Source organism: Anas acuta, chromosome 1 (assembly GCF_963932015.1).
Source record: "Anas acuta chromosome 1, bAnaAcu1.1, whole genome shotgun sequence".
Taxonomy (NCBI): domain Eukaryota; kingdom Metazoa; phylum Chordata; class Aves; order Anseriformes; family Anatidae; genus Anas; species Anas acuta.
In genome coordinates this window covers 193,823,998-193,840,340 of record NC_088979.1, presented here as the reverse complement: position 1 = coordinate 193,840,340, position 16,343 = coordinate 193,823,998, and the positions used below count along the sequence as shown (strand labels likewise).

Sequence of the window (16,343 nt, the reverse complement as noted above, 5' to 3'; positions counted from 1 at the left end):
ACAAGGTCAGTTTTCCAAACCTCTAGGACCTTCATGGAATGGCATTTCTACTCTGTGGTAAATGCAGCGTTTGGGAAAATTACAGTTTTTGTCCTTTGGTACTGAAATCAAAGCACCTTTTAAGGGGTGTGTTTCCTTTCCCTGTATAGTAACACAGCTGAAATATTTTAACACTAATCTTGTTAAATGGATCCCAGCCAAGATGCTGCTGTTGTCATTTTAGTGTGCTCCTCAAGTGGCAGATTTTTAAAGGGCCTCTTAAAATATTCAGAAATAGAGAGAGTGAGAAAGAGAGAATATTGAAACAGCTTATCCAAAAAAATTATTTGAGATGTGAGTAAGAGCAGTCAAGTTGGAAAATATAACAGTCTGTTTTGTGTCAAACTACAGATGTATGTTAATAAACAAACACGTGATGAGGTGACATTTTGGTATTATACATTATATGGACATCATTTTAGAGAAGGGTGGAAAGCAGTACCTATCTGCTAGGATATAACAGCCTGAGACTGTCTGACGAATATCTAAGGGCAACTAAGATTGCATATACATTTGCAGATGCTTTCTCTGTGCTGCAACAACAGTATGAAGTCTTCCAGGAAAGTATTACTTGCAGTGTTTACTCAACCTAATCCTTCAATGGCTGCAATAAAGATGAAATGGGGCTTATAGGGTTTGGCCACCTGTAGCAACGTATGCTTGAGGGAAATGTGCTTAGGCTTCCGCTACTAGCAGAACAAGAATGGCAAGAACTATTGATTGTATTGATGATACTACAGCTGTTCTTTATTGTGAAATGCCATGAAGTTCAACCAGACTTGCTTAAGAGAAAATTGATGATTATGTGATTTGACTAAATGATGATAACAAGTTAATTTACAACATTTTGACTTGTTATAGAATTAAGTGTCCTAAATATATTTTCAGGATAAATAAATAAATAAATAAATAAATAAATAAATAATCTCTAATCTAGCAATAATATTTTTGCAGCAAAATTCATTGTAGCTAGGAATGTAAATTCGGTTTTGCTGTACTGATGTCAGTTTCTGTAAAGAACTGGGATTTACCCTGAAATAGGTAAAATGAAATTTTACCCTGAAATAAGTAGAGGAACAACTGTGGGGTCTCTTTCAGGCTTTGGATTGTGTAGAATGTTAAGACATAATTTGGCTGATAAGGTGATATCTCAAAGAATTGTTCCTTTTTATTAAAAATCTGGTATTTTGACACTTGTTTTCATCCTAGTGGATGAAAACCCAAGTTCAGCCTTTGCCTTGTATCAGACAAAATGGAAGTATGAATGATACAGGTCATATCTGAAAGTCTTGCTCATTTTTTTGTTTGTTTGTTTGCTTGTTGTTTTTCTTTCTATCCTGCAGTCTCTGTTCTTGGAAAATTCTAGATAAAACTGTCACTGAAATGTCTCTGTTTCAATTAAAAAATCTGTTTCCTTAAAAAATGACAATTTCAAAAGTGAAATGATTCAGGAAAAAAATGCATGTTTTAGTATTCTCTGTTCAGCAGACTTGTTTCCTTTGCTGTCATCTATATATTTTTGCTGTCATCTATATATTTTTATTAAGTATAACTGCAATATTTAAGAACTATTTGTTTTTCTTGCTAGTCATCAACAAAAATAAATCAGAATTAGGCAGATTCAAGACCCTCTTGTGTATCTACTGATCACATATTTCAGCTGTTTGACATATTTGTTAAGAAAATTAATTGTCTTACAGTCTTATGATCTCACTGAATAATCATCACGATAAATATAAAATAAATAATCCAGTTTGATTTGTGGTTAGGAAAAAAAAATACATTTTTTTTACTTAAATAAAGAAAACCTCTACAAATTTACTCTTGTATTACTCGTATGAATACTGGTACATGTTCTCCTTTTTATATACTTCAAAGAAGCTGCCTTGAAATATAAGCATCTGAAACATGATCACAATGCAGAAAATTATAAAGAGTCTAAAACTTTACCACTAAGAACTCATGCAGGTATAATTTAATGTGTAGACATTTGCAAAGCATGCTGTATAACTGGTTCATTATTATAAGTAAACAGATGAATGCATAACATTGCTAGTGTGTATAATTTGCTTTGAAAAAGCTGAGTGGCATTAGAAAATGTTCTGGACTAACTCAAAGTAAATTTTAAATGTAAAGAGATATACATTTTAAAAATACATGTTTTCTAAAAAACCTGTCATTTCCTCAATATGCCAATCAATTAAAATTATTTTAAACTTTTTTTTTTTTTTTTTGTCAAGATATTGGAAGGAGAGTGATATGTTAGCTAGTGAGATATTCCCATGTTTCTTTTAATAATTTTTATTTCTATGAATCTGAAAATATGAAAAAATACAATCGATGCTAAGAATTGAATAATTCTTCTTGTCAAAATTAAAAATGTTATGCAGAATGTTAATTAAAATGCAGAAGCCCTTTCTTTTTTTCTTTTTTTTTCTTTTTTTAAACAAACTGGTACTAGATTCTAGGTTGCAACTTCCTTGTCTAAATTATATAGATGATCAATTAAAGGCAGTCTTCAAAAAGGGCCTTTTAATAACTATCTCCAAGATTTCCAAGGTCTTCAGCTAAACAGATCATTAGGAAGATTAGCAATCAGCCAAAGCCTGATTTCTACATTTTTAACTGTTGGATGGTTGGATAGACTGGTTTTAATTGGTTCCATGATTCTATGACAAGGACCATTGTAATGACCCCAAGGAGACTCTATGTCTCCTGTGGTGGATACCCCATGGCTTCTATGGTATTTCCATTGCTCCATGGTTATACACTCCTTTTCACTGAAGATTTAGCAAGTTAACTTCTATTTTTTAATTAAAGACAAAATGAGATTATAAAGACAGAGAGGGAAGGAGGAAGGGGGAGAGGGAGAGAGAGGAAGAAGGAGGGCAGAGAGGGGGAAAGAGAAAGAGAGAGAAAGGGAAACAGTGGGAAGGGGAGAGAGGGAGGGAGGGACATGTTTCTACCAGATCTACAACACTGCTTCAATTATTCTTCACACTCCTTGAACCAAGGAGATATGTATGATGAGACCATGTAGTCTCATGAAACATGATGTGTTTGAATTATATAGTCACAGATCATGATCTGAATGCACATAAATGTAAGACTAGATTCTGCATCATAAGTTTGTTTAAGTTATGTGCAGTAGGGAATGCATAAGTGCATTGACTGAGTTCCAAAATAAGGGAAAAAATGCAGAAAAACAGGTGTATGGGGGGGAAATGGAAAAAAAAAATAACAATCGTAATTGCAATAAAATAAAAAATATGTATTACTTCTAAATTACATTAATAAAAACCCATCTTGAAAAAATATTTCAGATTCTCATGTGAATCATGAAAGAGAGCAAGTAAGTAAACACAGTAATGTAATTAATATAGTTTTAAAAGTTCTGCAGCAACTAGTCCTAATTTTGGATTGTTTACATTACAAAGACTTGTCTTTAAAAAAAATAATAATATTTAAAAAAAAGGAAAAAAGCAGAAACAGAACACAAGATTCAGAAATAATGACTATCCACAAACCATCTGGATTGAAAGAGGAAATAGTTTTTACCTTTTCTATTGCTTTGCCTATAAGGTTATCTCCAACTGGTATCAGAACTCCTCCAAAGATGGCCAGCACAGCACCGATGACAGCCCCAGTGAGGAGCCCACAGTTTCGGTTACAGCCCATTCCTCTCCTTCTTCAGGGTGCAGACAGATGATGTAAAAATATCCTTGCTGCAAGCCTTGATGCTTTTCTTTTCCTCACTTCTTGGTCCCAACAAACTCACTGATCTTCCTGAGTGAAGCTGCTAGTATAAGGAGAGAGTGAACAAAAATCACATTCCAAAGGTCAAAAATACAAAGTGCATTAGGTGAAGCAGGTAGGGAGATAACGGGTCAAAACCAGAGAGTGGCAAACAGTGAAAAGAAAAAGAAAAAAAATAAAGATATACACAGTTGGCAAGATAGTCACTTGTCTTTTTTCCTGAATTCTCTAAAATACTATTGTGTGCTATTAAGTGTGTTGTTTTATTGGTGGTGGTTTTATTTTATTTATTTATTTATTTATTTACTTATTTATTTTTTCCACTCTGTTTTATTAAAGAAAAGTGTCACAATATTATGTAGCTGATACTCTTCTTCAGGAAAACGCATTTTTAGAAATCTTTGTGCCAAAGCACGAGGTTATAGCCTTCATCTTTTATCACACGCTTCAGTGCCCATGGCTCCCACTTCAGGCAAAATCAGGACATTACATTGCTAGTGGGAGCTACCCAGACTGTGAATTCATTCTACCTTGGCAGTAATGCCAATCTCTAGTGAGAGACAGCTATGGAAAATTCGTCTTTCCTGACCTCTGTCAGTCCATATTCTAGTACTGAAAGGATAAACTTTGTTTCAGCAAAATCATGGCCAAGGCATGATTGTAGAAGTTGAATTCTTACTCTCAGTTGTACACACCAAGTTTCATTAATCCCAATTAACTACAGAAAGGCAGACTTTTTAAAACATTGTCTACATTTTGACCTTTGGAGGCTGTAGTACCTTATCTTTCACTGAGTATCAGAAAAAACAAGTTTGCAATTATTCTTTGGAAAACAAAAGTTGATGGTAATATGTGGTAAAGTGTTTTGACATCTGGTCCCTACTGAAAGACGTTATAAAGAAAATCAAAATGACACCAGGGTTGAGAGATGGTAAAACATAAGCTCCCAGTGGTATTTTGTCCTATTTGTTACAGCTTATGAATAACTGGGACAAAGAACTTCATAATTTGAAATTTATGCTTGCTTGGGAATTAGTCACAGCCACTGAATTTTTTATTTGCCTTAGACCTCCAGATAACAGTAACTCAACTCTTTTCTATTTTACATGTCATTACCCATAGTCTTTTTTATTCTTAACAATTTTTGTTTGTCAAATTATTGTGCTCATCTCTAAATCATTTTTAAAGCAGGTGTTATTTGCAGGGTTAATTACACATTCAAGGCCAAACACAGAGAACAAAGAAAAGAGAAGGATGTAGTGAAAGAACAACTCAACCTGAATTCCGAGCTTACTCATGAGGATTAAAAGGCTTCCTGAATTTCTTAATAGTATAGTAAGTGTAGGAACAGCCATGTGTTTTATTTTTGTGAATCCCATATTCCATTATGAGGTCAATTTTTTATGGGGGAAAAAGAAGACACCATGCATTTTGTCAGCAGGCTGTATCCCCTTGTGACTGTTGTCACAACAATCATATCATGTCTGCACCTGTGCCCAGTCTGCTCCTTTCATCTGCTCCAAACACCTACCTGTTGCCTGCTCTTCGGTTAGCAGTTCATGGGTCCCTTGATATTAACAATGACTATATCTGTACGTTTGAGATTGGCTGGCATTTTAATCATTTCTATTTGGAAACTTGCAGATAGGATGACTGAAAGACTACTTCTTGCAATCACAGGACAATACATTGGCTATAAAGGTCATCCAGTTATTTCTGTTTTGTTTTTTCCTTTATTGCATTTTACACCCACCTGCCACCAGCTGATTCCTTGTGGTTCCTACATCAAAACTTTACACTCTGACCAGTACTTACAGCACTTACAAAGGACAAGGAAAGAAAACATTTAGCTAAATTTCACTAAGGACTAAGAATGTTTATATAAGTGTAAACTTTTTTTTTTTTTTTCTTTTTTTTTCCTGCAGAAGGAGATGCACCTTATTTGAACTACAGGTTTGGGTGGTTGCAAATGGGTAACATTAAGAATTTTTTATTATTTTTTTAAGAAAAAAAGTCTCTTTTCCCAGATTTTTGTGCAACCTGTTGCACTTTTCAGAAATATAGCTGAAAAATTCAGAAATATAGCTGAAAAATACTTGAAATACCAAGTTATTAACATCTCTATAATGTACTGAATGGATGGATGAATGGATGGATGGATGGATGGATGATGTGGTTAATGGCAAACTTCTAAGCATGCTCAAGAATTTCAAGTTAGACCTGAAAAATTTTAAGTGACATTCACCAGGACCGACTGTCATATGCAGATATGTTCATATCATTGTCTTTAGTTTAGCAAAATCTGATTGTTCCTAATAAGCAGACATTCTTAATTAAAGGAAATTCTGAAATTGCTATTTGGTTTTATTTTATTTTTTTGGCTTACATAATGTAACTTTTCAAACCCAATGTAAATACACATTCCACTGGAACAGGTTTCCATCTAAGCTTGTATAAGCGGTTCCAGTGGATTTTTATATTAGACTGACTAGGTATTCTTCATGATTGCTAGCAATAAACAGCTAGAAAGCAACTGGCTGCAAGTAACTTTTGTCTATTCTAGGCTTTTGTGAAATGCAAAAGATTCACCCTTCTCCCACCAAACGCAATGCAATAACAGTCTAGACATATCCAAATTTATGCAATTCAAATTATCAATTGCACAATTTCAAAGAAAAGAACTCATAACATTACACAGTTTCACACAGATGTTAATAAGCTACTCTTATATATCATAACTGAACATAAAAAATAAAGGCCAAAGTAGTAATTTCCAGTAAGAATATAGTTGTATCTGGCAATTCATATTCAAGTGAAAAAAATTTACCTTATACAGAAGTACCATAAAAATTAGATACTGTCTATAGACTATATCATTTAAACTTAGACATGACAATAGAATTAACAAGAATATTTAACTCATTCTAGACTATTGGGTACATATGTTTAATTTGTTTTAAATATATAGAATGGAATATCAGCAATGGAAATGGTCCATTCAAACCTCTGAAAAGACAACTTATAAGCAACAGAAGGAAAAAATGTAAAGTTCTCTTAAACTTTTTCTTCCCTACTTCGCTTATACATTTTTTTTTTTTTTTTACATATCAGTTTAAAGCAAGTTCTTACAAAACTGAGAAATATTATCTGCATTTTCTTAATGACTTCTCCAGCTCCAACAGTCATTTTTAAACACTGTTTAACATGCACCTCTTTAACTGTGACATAGAACCAGATTTGCTGCCCCAAATCTGGAAGCTAAATGAGGAAGAAGCAATGTGCATAATGAACATGAGAATGGATTTTGAAAATCCTGATGAGAATTTCAGCCCCAAAACAGTGGGGAGATTTAACATAATTACAATTCTTCTGTTCAAGGTCAGAGTGTGGGACTAAAGAACATGAAGTTATTAAGAGAAAAATTTGCAGGGAAGAAGTTATTTCTTTTCTTTTCTTTCTTTCTTTCTTTCTTTCTTTCTTTCTTTCTTTCTTTCTTTCTTTCTTTCTTTCTTTCTTTCTTTCTTTCTTTCTTTCTTTCTTTCTTTCTTTCTTTCTTTTCCTTTAATGCATTTTACAATTCTAGTTTTGATTTTTTATCTGCAAAAGTAAATATTACAAATATCACTTTAAAAATATTTCAAAATATTCCTAAATATGACTCCAGGAACTGTTATTTCAAGAACATTAAATATCAAAAAACAGCATGAAATTGGGAAATTCAGCCACACTGATCGCAGAGGACCATTGCTAACATTGCAGAGTTTCAGTAATATATGTGCAATTTAACTCATTGTTGCCAAATCCTATCTTTCGATTTTATATTACAAATAAATGTTTTCAAGATTTTTTTGAACAAGTGAATTCAAAAGCCTTTTTTTTTTTTTTTCCTGAGGAACTTCCCCCCCCCACTTTTAAATGTTGTATTATATGACTCACCTTGAATAAGGGCAACTGATTTTTCAGCTGAATGTACAAGTACTTAACACACAACTTGCATCGAGTTAAGAAAAAACAAGCAGCTAAATCTCCCCACCAAGGACAAATCCTCTAAACGCCAACGGAGTATTTATATATTCCAAGAGATGTCAGTTCCCCGTTTATCTTCCTGCCAGAAGAAAAAGTTAAGTTGTATTGGTGCTTGAAGGGGGCTGTCTATTTTTGCTGTCTGACTAAATGCCACTACCTACATCTCATGGTAATATACTTAGCAGCTGCAATCTTTGTCAAATTTTGATCCAAGTGAGTCAAAGGTCAAGGAGACAAAAGGGTAACTTACTTACTTGGTTCATGGTCACTTCTCTAATATCCATTTGCTTTAAAAGTGCTTCTATTAGCATGTTATCACTAACCAGTTCCTCACAGCTTCTTTAAGAAACAGAACGTTTTCAAATACCATTTGCTATACAGCATGCTTTGCTGTATTAAGGCTTATTATTGCAATCATTCTGTTTCAAAACACAGTATAAACACCTTTTCAGTTTAATCATCAAAATAGTATATTTTCAAATAAAATAAATACACACATAAATCAGGAAATGTGAGAATATTTTCAAAGGGATTTTTTTTTTTTACACATAATTTGGATTACAACATTTTGTCATGAAGTACTAACTCTTCCCCTTATATTGCAAGATCCATGAAGTTAATACCACAAGCTTCTTTTTCTTAGTGTATCTAAAAGTCAGTTTTACATTGATATCTACTATCATATTTAGTGTCTACTAAAAATTAAAAATGATCAGTCGGGCAGTCAGATTTTTTTTTCACCCTTTCATGCCATGAATGGATTGCTCTGAAAGATTCTTTTGGCAGCAGCAAGAGGAAGTGATTTACATGCAGCTTTCTTAATTATTAATTTCTTAAGAGAAAATATTCTTATAAAACAGATTCTTAGGTCCAAACTTTTAGCGTGTAGCACTGTAGTTTGTGATCCACATGTTCAGTATTTTTTACACATTTTGACTGTTTATTGTTTTTGATATTGCCTTATTTGAAAGTTGAGCTGGTGTAGAAGAAGCTCCCTTCTTCTAATCTACTTCTGTTAAGTATAAAAGGGATGAAGATTACTGAATTTGAGTTTTTCTTCTGGTAGTGAAAGTAAGAATGAAAGTCACTTTAGTCCTTTGAAAGAAACCTGTAGGACAGTCTGAAGAAGGCTCATGGCCAGTGAAATTTGGTGAGCCTAACTAATTCCAGTTTCATACCCTAGAAAATGCAGTAAAATTGTCTTCTGTTTCTAATTAAAGAGTGAGGTTTAATTGTGGGCAGAAGCAGCCCTCCATCCTATGGTTACCATGAACTAGTTTTCTTAATATTATTAATTATTTCCATTGGAGGTGTCCTCATACGATACTGTCATGAGGATGCTCATTGGGAATCTCCCAGCTTTCCTCTCTAGCTGCACTGCTTTATTCATTACCGATTTGTCCCTTCTAAGAGAAGGCAATTCCAATTGCTCACACCTGTCCATGGAGATATTCCCTACCATGCCTATTTTCTTCCTTTGGGAAGGGAGAACATCTACTGCTCATTTTTTCTTGTTGGTGTTCTTTTTTTTTTTTTTTTTTTTTTTTTTAACCTAAAATGCAAATTACAAGGCACTAAAACAGATGTAATGAGGCTCAGTTTGCAACATATATATGCAGAGTTTCACTATTTAATTTTATGACATAATATTCTGCACTCGTCATGTATAAGCAAAATCTCTTTTGGCAAGCTGTGCTCTGTGGTGAAATGAGGACAGCCATGTTAAACTGAAGAAACAGCTAAAGGGATTTGAAGCTAAGGGAGAAGCTGTGCACTTTCAGATGTCAGTTATTTCTCTGTTTTATAAAATAGAAAGAAAAAAAAAGTATAAGTACTTAATGGTACTTCTGATACCATTTTCTGATCTTCTCTGGCTTTAGATCAGAATTCAGAGGTTATAGGGGAGAAAACAGACAGAGAAACAGAGCAATGACAGAGAAAGAAAAAAAGATATGTATAACATTGGAATCCCCAGTGATATGACAACAGACTACCTAGACAAAGAGAAATTGTCAAGAAAGAGAACTAATGTAAATGACAGTCACATGCATGATGAGGACAGAGAAAACCACAGGAAGCAGAACAAGTCAAATGCATTTGTCAACCACATATAAATTATATCCATATTTATTTCCTGAAATAAACAGACTACAAATGAGAAAATTCTGATTAGATGAATGTAATTCCTGGCTTTTATAGGGATTTTATAGTAGGGCTTTTTGGAAATCACTCTCTTTGGGGTGTTTTCTAAATATAGAAAGAGTGAATGAGAAGAAATATAGATGTCATGAAATCTAAACACTCAATGACAACCCCCCCCCCCCCTTTTTTTTTTTTAATTAAGAAAGATTGTGCCTATTGGTGGATTACTTATCTTTATGTTTCATATAATTTGAATTCTGAGGGATGTACACATAAATGTTTTCAAATTCTTTTCGGAATTCTTTGATATATGACATAACATGACTTTGTATTCTGCATTTCCACAACTATAGAAAAAGAAAAAAAAAAAAACCTCAGGACTTTTCTTCATTTGTCTATTATAGACATGTAAAAATGTAAAAATTAACCTTAACATGAAGTTAAGATCCTCAAAAAAATATTATATCTTACTCAATAATGAAAGATTTAAACATTTACAAGACAAAAAAAACCCTCCCATCCCCAAATATGCTCTTTCTAATTCAACACACTCATGCTCTCTCATGTGTACTTAATTTGACTGAATAAGACAATGAGGAAGATGAATCATCTGAAGAAGAAAATGTACAATATGCCACCATCTGAATGGGAATTTTACCTTTGTAGATGTATAGGAGATATTAGGAGACGTTCCTTTAAACAGAATGAAGTATTTTGTATTTATGAAAGATAATGAGGTTTCCTATGGAAATGAAAGCCTTCTGCATATCACTTAATCATATAATACATAAGTAGAATGTGAGCTTTCCACCTGGACCAGCTTCAACAATTTACTTGACTCCTATTACCTATGAGCCTCTTCTAGAGTCAACATCGCCAGTATTCAGGTACTGCTTAAAAAGGACTTGAATAAGTCCTTCACCAACATAATAGAAAAAATAGTTATTTAGAACTTAATTTTCTTTTCCTAAATGTCTTTGTCTCAGGTGCTCTCTCTGTGACTGGTATTTTGTATCATCTTACTTTCCAAAATCCATGGCAGAGATCAGAAGTACACAGCAAGGAGCAGAGACTTCATTTTAAAGGAAAGAAATATTAAGATATTTCAGATTTTTCAGTTTGGCTTTTAGTGTCTTCTCTCTTTAGGACACAAATGAAAAGAAAGCTTCATAGTGATGATTCTGTTTGTTTGTTTGTTTAAAGTTATCTACAAATACTTGTTATAATGACTTTATACAGATGGAAAGGAGGCATACAGCTTAAGGAAGATGAACTGGTTTCCTGTCCTCCCAATGGAGAGGTATGGGAACTTCAGTGGAATTTTTCCATCTACCTTAAACACCTTAGGCAAAGAGGCATCATATCCTTTGTACATCCTGATAACTTCTTTAACTTCAGAGAACCTAAATGATTCACTTAACTTAGACACCTAACTTTTAGATGGTTAATGTTGGAATGATTCCACTCAAACTCCCCAGAAAGGTTTTTAGTTCCTCCCCTCATCAGCGCGCTATACCAGCTATACAAGATTCTAGTTGAATGCAAACAAACTTAAAAACAATAAGAAAATATAATGAGAAAAGTTCAAAATATTTACCACCTGACATTAGTGAATAGTTTTTGACAAAGACTGCTGTAGACTGTTGCAGCTTTTTGTCCACCTCACATCATAAACTTTTACTATAGATGTGTTGTCCTTCAAGGTTTTCCAGTGTATGCCCTAAGGCATACTCCAGCCTCATATCAGCAATGTGCACTTGCAGCTCAGAAGACCATCTGTGTCCTGGGCTGCATCAAAAAAGGCATGACCAGCAGGGCAAGGGAGAGGATTGTCCCCCTCTACTCTGCCCTCAGGAGGCCTCACCTGGAGTACTGCATCCAGGTTTGGGGTCCCCAGCACAAGAAGGTTGTGGAGCTTAGAGTGAATCCAGAGGAGGACCACAAAGAGGCCTGGAACATCTCTTCTACGAAGAAAGGCTAGGAGCTCTGGGGCTGTTCAGTCTGAAGAGAAGGCTCCAGGGAGACGTTACTGCAGCCTTTCAATACTTAAAGGAGTCTTATAAAAAGATGGAGGACTCTTCCTTTGGGTAGATAAGGATAGGACAAGAGGGAATAGTCTTAAACTAAAAGAGGATAGATGTAGAATAGAGGTTAGGAATAAATTCTTTACTCGGTGGGTGGTGATGCACTGGAACAGGTTGCCAGAGAAGCTGTGGATGCCCCATCCACAGCTGCAGGTGTTTAAGACTAGGTTGGATGGGGCCTTGGTCAACCTGATCTAGTGGGTGGTGTCCCTGCCCATGGCAAGGGGGTTGGAACTAGATGATCTCCAAGGTCCCTTCCAACCCAAGCCATTCTGTGATATCAAGTAGCCTTTGGCCTGCTTCAACATGAAAAAAAAGATCCTCCCAAGGATGCATTAATACCTGATCTCCCATCATAAGAGCTTGGAAAAAAAAAAAAGTTATAAACTGCTGTGTAGCTACACACTAGTGTTTCCTAACTGCAGTTTTCCCAGCTCTGTGGAAAGCGTTAGGACCTACGATATTGTCCCTTGTGATTCTCAATGTATCTTGATGATACGGAAAGCATCTCAAAATACCATTTTAAGAAGGTATTAAGACTCATGCCAACTTGGCAGCAGTACAGTGGAAACAGTGTGATATATTTGGCTCTTGCCAGTGATGTGTGTCTCTATAAAACTGTAACTAAGTTCTTTAAGGGCAAAATGAATGATAGAAAACCCAGCAGCTACTTCAGTTCATTTTTACCCAGAAATATGTATTCTGTACTCTTCTTAGCATGCATATACTACTGCCTTTCTCGGTCCTCAAAATTACATTTAAAAGTATTTTTAAGTGATTTTAGCAGGAGAATCAGGTGAAGAAAGCATAAGAGAAGTAAGATAAAGCTGACTTTTACTCTTCCACTCCCATGGGTTCATGTGAGTCATTCAGAATGTAGGCAGGAAGGAATTTTTTAGAACTGAACCAATACAGAAAATGTAATATAGTAACTCAAACTTCTGAGCGAGTCTGAAGCAGCACAGTGTCTGTTAGTCGAAGGACTATGTCATCGTGTTACTGCTAGAGACTTTTTGCTCTGAAACCTAAGGAAGGCACAAAGAGGAGGCTCCTATTGTAAGGGACAAAATTTTTGAAAGCAGGTATCTTTTGAAAGTCAGGAGAATTTTAATAAATCTTGTCCCCACTTGGACATGTTCCTCTTCTTTCAAAACTCTGCTCCTTGGCTTAGAAGTCACAGAATAATGGAGTAATTCAAAACTCCTTCGCTGCCGCAATATCTGATTGGGAAATAGTCACCATAATGAATCATCCCAAACAGGCAGTGGCAGTGACTCTGATCTGCCTGTAATGTGGTAGTCCTGAACTGGGTAGAACTGGGTAGTCCTTGTACTAGCTTTTGCCCTTCCAGCTACACCATAATTTTGTCTGTGTAATAGTTAAGGACAACATACTTAGAAGTGGCTTCCAATGAATGAAGAGGTAATTTTAAGGTTGGCTTTTTGGTGAGTTCTTTAGTGATGGAGACCTGTCAAATTGACATAATTTTCTTTTAGTTGACATATTTCAGACTTGGAGAGATATCCTTGATCTGAGCAACACATAGATCTTCCCCAGGACTTAACTTCTGCCACAAACGCAAGGAATTAAAACCAAATTAAGAGCCTAGATACAGAAGAAAAAAAAAAAAAAAAGAAGAAAAAAAAGAAAAAAAAACTTGCCTGCTTGCCCTCAAGCCAACAACAGAAGAAAGACTTATTTAATCAGTCCCATGTCCTGGGACAATTCCCCAGTCCTACTTTGAGAATCAGAACCAGTAGTTGGGATAGTATCAGGAGATCCAGACCTCTGCCAGGGAGATGGAAGTCTTCCAAAAGAAAGGGCAACATAGAAAATCATTTGGACAAAGTCCAGAACAAATTCCTTCCTTATCAAGCTTTGTCCCTCAAGGAGAAATCTCAGAGACTACAGCAGTGGCAGTGCAGAACTTTCAGAAAACCAGATTTTCCACTTCAGCTGGCAGCAACAGTTCTGGATCTTGCCTACCACTCTGCATGAAGAAGCAGTACCCATACTGTTTTCAAGAATATGTTCCCCAAGTGCCAGAGAGTTTTTTACCATTTACAAACGTTCCCTGTGGACCTGGTGAGCTAGGCTTCAATTATACAACTTTATACAATAGAAACTTTTACTATATTTTCTTATAGCAAAGGAGGTGGGTTTTTTTGCTTGTTTGTTTATTTTTCTGCTTGAAGTACTACTGTGCTACTTTTGTGAGCATGGCAATGAAAGATCTTTCAACTTTTTTATATCTTTCTTGAAAAGATATTTTATTACAATCCAAATATATAACATAGATCACAAGCACACACACGCAAGCACACACACAAGAAATGAAAATATAAAATTGTCTTTGCTACAAGAGATACCTTGGCAACAGTTAAAGATCTAGAGAGATTAGGAAAATATATGAAGAGTTATTGCATATTAGGAAACATTAACAACTATGAAGAACAGATCAGTAGAAAAAGTATTAGTGGTGATTCCTGTACTTTAGCAATGAATAAAACACTCAGATAATAGGTACCCTGAACTTCTCCAATTACATACTTTTCCAATGCTAAAATCTGACATTATACTTTCAGATTAAAATCACATTTTAGAAATATGCATATAACTATCAGTTACACACAAAGAAGTTCCAAAAAGTAATAACTTAACTTGAAAAAAAAAAAAAAAAGAGAGAGAGAAAAAAAAACTCAATTTCTGACCATTTTGTGCCCATGGTATGAACGTTTATGAAATATAACTTGAGAACAGAAAAAAATCCCCAACACTGGACAGCTACAGACTACACTTATATATAAAAGATATTTTTACCAAATTTATTTTTTTTTTAAACCTAAGTTAATATTATAGTGATTACATCATATATGAAAGAATCAGATTATTAAAGTAGCACAAGTTATTAGTATTTACATTATATTGAAGGTTTTTCTAACCTAAATGATTCTAAGGTTTTATGATTATTCTGTATTTACTGACCTGATCTCAGGACTTCATGTCAAAATGAATTTAAGATATGTTACATCAGCATCTTTATTGGACATGAATTATAATTTTAAACCTACACAGACATGTAAATATACTGCCTATTCCTGTATTTAATAATTATGTCAGTATCTTCATGTTGATTCATAACACATATAAAATGTATGCATTTAAGATCAGCCATACACTTGATATTTCTTTTCTTTCATATTTTTATAATAAATACATATAGTCCTTTGTATCACAGAATTTTATATACAAAATAATTATTCACAGGCAAATAATTATATATAATTCTAATAAACAGTTTAATCTTTAACTATTTTCCTTTTAATTGTAACTTGCTGTTAGCAATATATTCATATACAATTAAATATTTTGATTAATATTATATTTACTCTTGCTAAATTTTTGTAAATAGGCTCTTTATATAATTTTAAACAAGTAAGAAATAGAGGCTGAAATATCTGTCTTTGATCTTAATAATTCTAACATATAAGAGTACAGGATGCAATAGCATTCTCACATGATACCAATACAATGTCCAGCTCTGTGCTGATAAACTGCATTTAGTTCAAGAGAAGGTTTACCTACCTGTATGGAGGGAGACCTGCTCTCACAACCCTTGCCACCAGGAGCTGCAGAGTTGCAGAAGAGCCAGCTAAGTTAGCTCCTTACCAACAGAAGAAAAAAAAAATTCTGTAGCAACCTGATAGCAACCTAGGCTGCCATAGGGCAGCCTATGAGCTGATATCAGCCTTCTGGCTGATATGAGTCAATGGACTCATATAGAGTATATAGAAAGAGAAAAAGAAAGTTGCAGAGACCTTCTAAACTCCTTACTGTCTCAAGTGATAAGAAAGTGGTATGACTTCTCAGCCAAAGTTAACACTCTTCCACCCTTCTGCTTTGCAAGAAAGACTAGCTCCAAAAAGTCCTTTCAACATCAGCCTCTGCCTCTGAACTCCTTACCCTCTGCAATAACCGAGCAATTTGAGGCAATGTATCAGCTCCCTGTTGCCAATCCAGAACAAGCCTAATTGACTTTGGTCTTTGCAATAACTCTTTGAAAACACAGTCTAAATCCTACTAATCCTACTTAATACTCACAAGACTCTGGAAGCCAGGTAAGGAGTTTCATACTACATATAACTCTTCAGATTTGGGCTTATTATACTTAGTTACATAAAGCACAGAGACAGGTCAGAATGAGGGATCGCAGCCGTGCATGCAGCTGTTCGAATTCATGGGATTTTCTAATGACTTTCACAGGCTTTGATACAGAGCTTTGTTGTCTAAAAGAAC

At 34.6% G+C, this 16,343-nt stretch overlaps 1 protein-coding gene across 5 annotated transcripts in view; it reads right to left on the bottom strand.

The window, feature by feature from the left end:
* CD36 (CD36 molecule (CD36 blood group)) overlaps nt 1-15,717 on the bottom strand; it is a 36,035-nt gene extending 20,318 nt beyond the window's left edge. Inside the window, exons 1-3 of one of the 5 annotated variants that reach the window (XM_068669912.1) lie at nt 15,633-15,717; nt 7,732-7,900; nt 3,598-3,835 (exon numbers count right to left, since the gene is read on the bottom strand). In XM_068669912.1, the coding sequence (XP_068526013.1) occupies nt 3,598-3,717 (120 nt within the window). In that variant the 5' untranslated portion in view covers nt 3,718-3,835; nt 7,732-7,900; nt 15,633-15,717. Of the gene's footprint in view, nt 1-3,597; nt 3,839-7,731; nt 7,940-15,632 lie in introns of those variants that run through there. The other 4 variants (XM_068669910.1, XM_068669914.1, XM_068669915.1 and 1 more) reach the window with 4 other exon arrangements.
* Between the last annotated feature and the right edge of the window lie 626 nt (nt 15,718-16,343).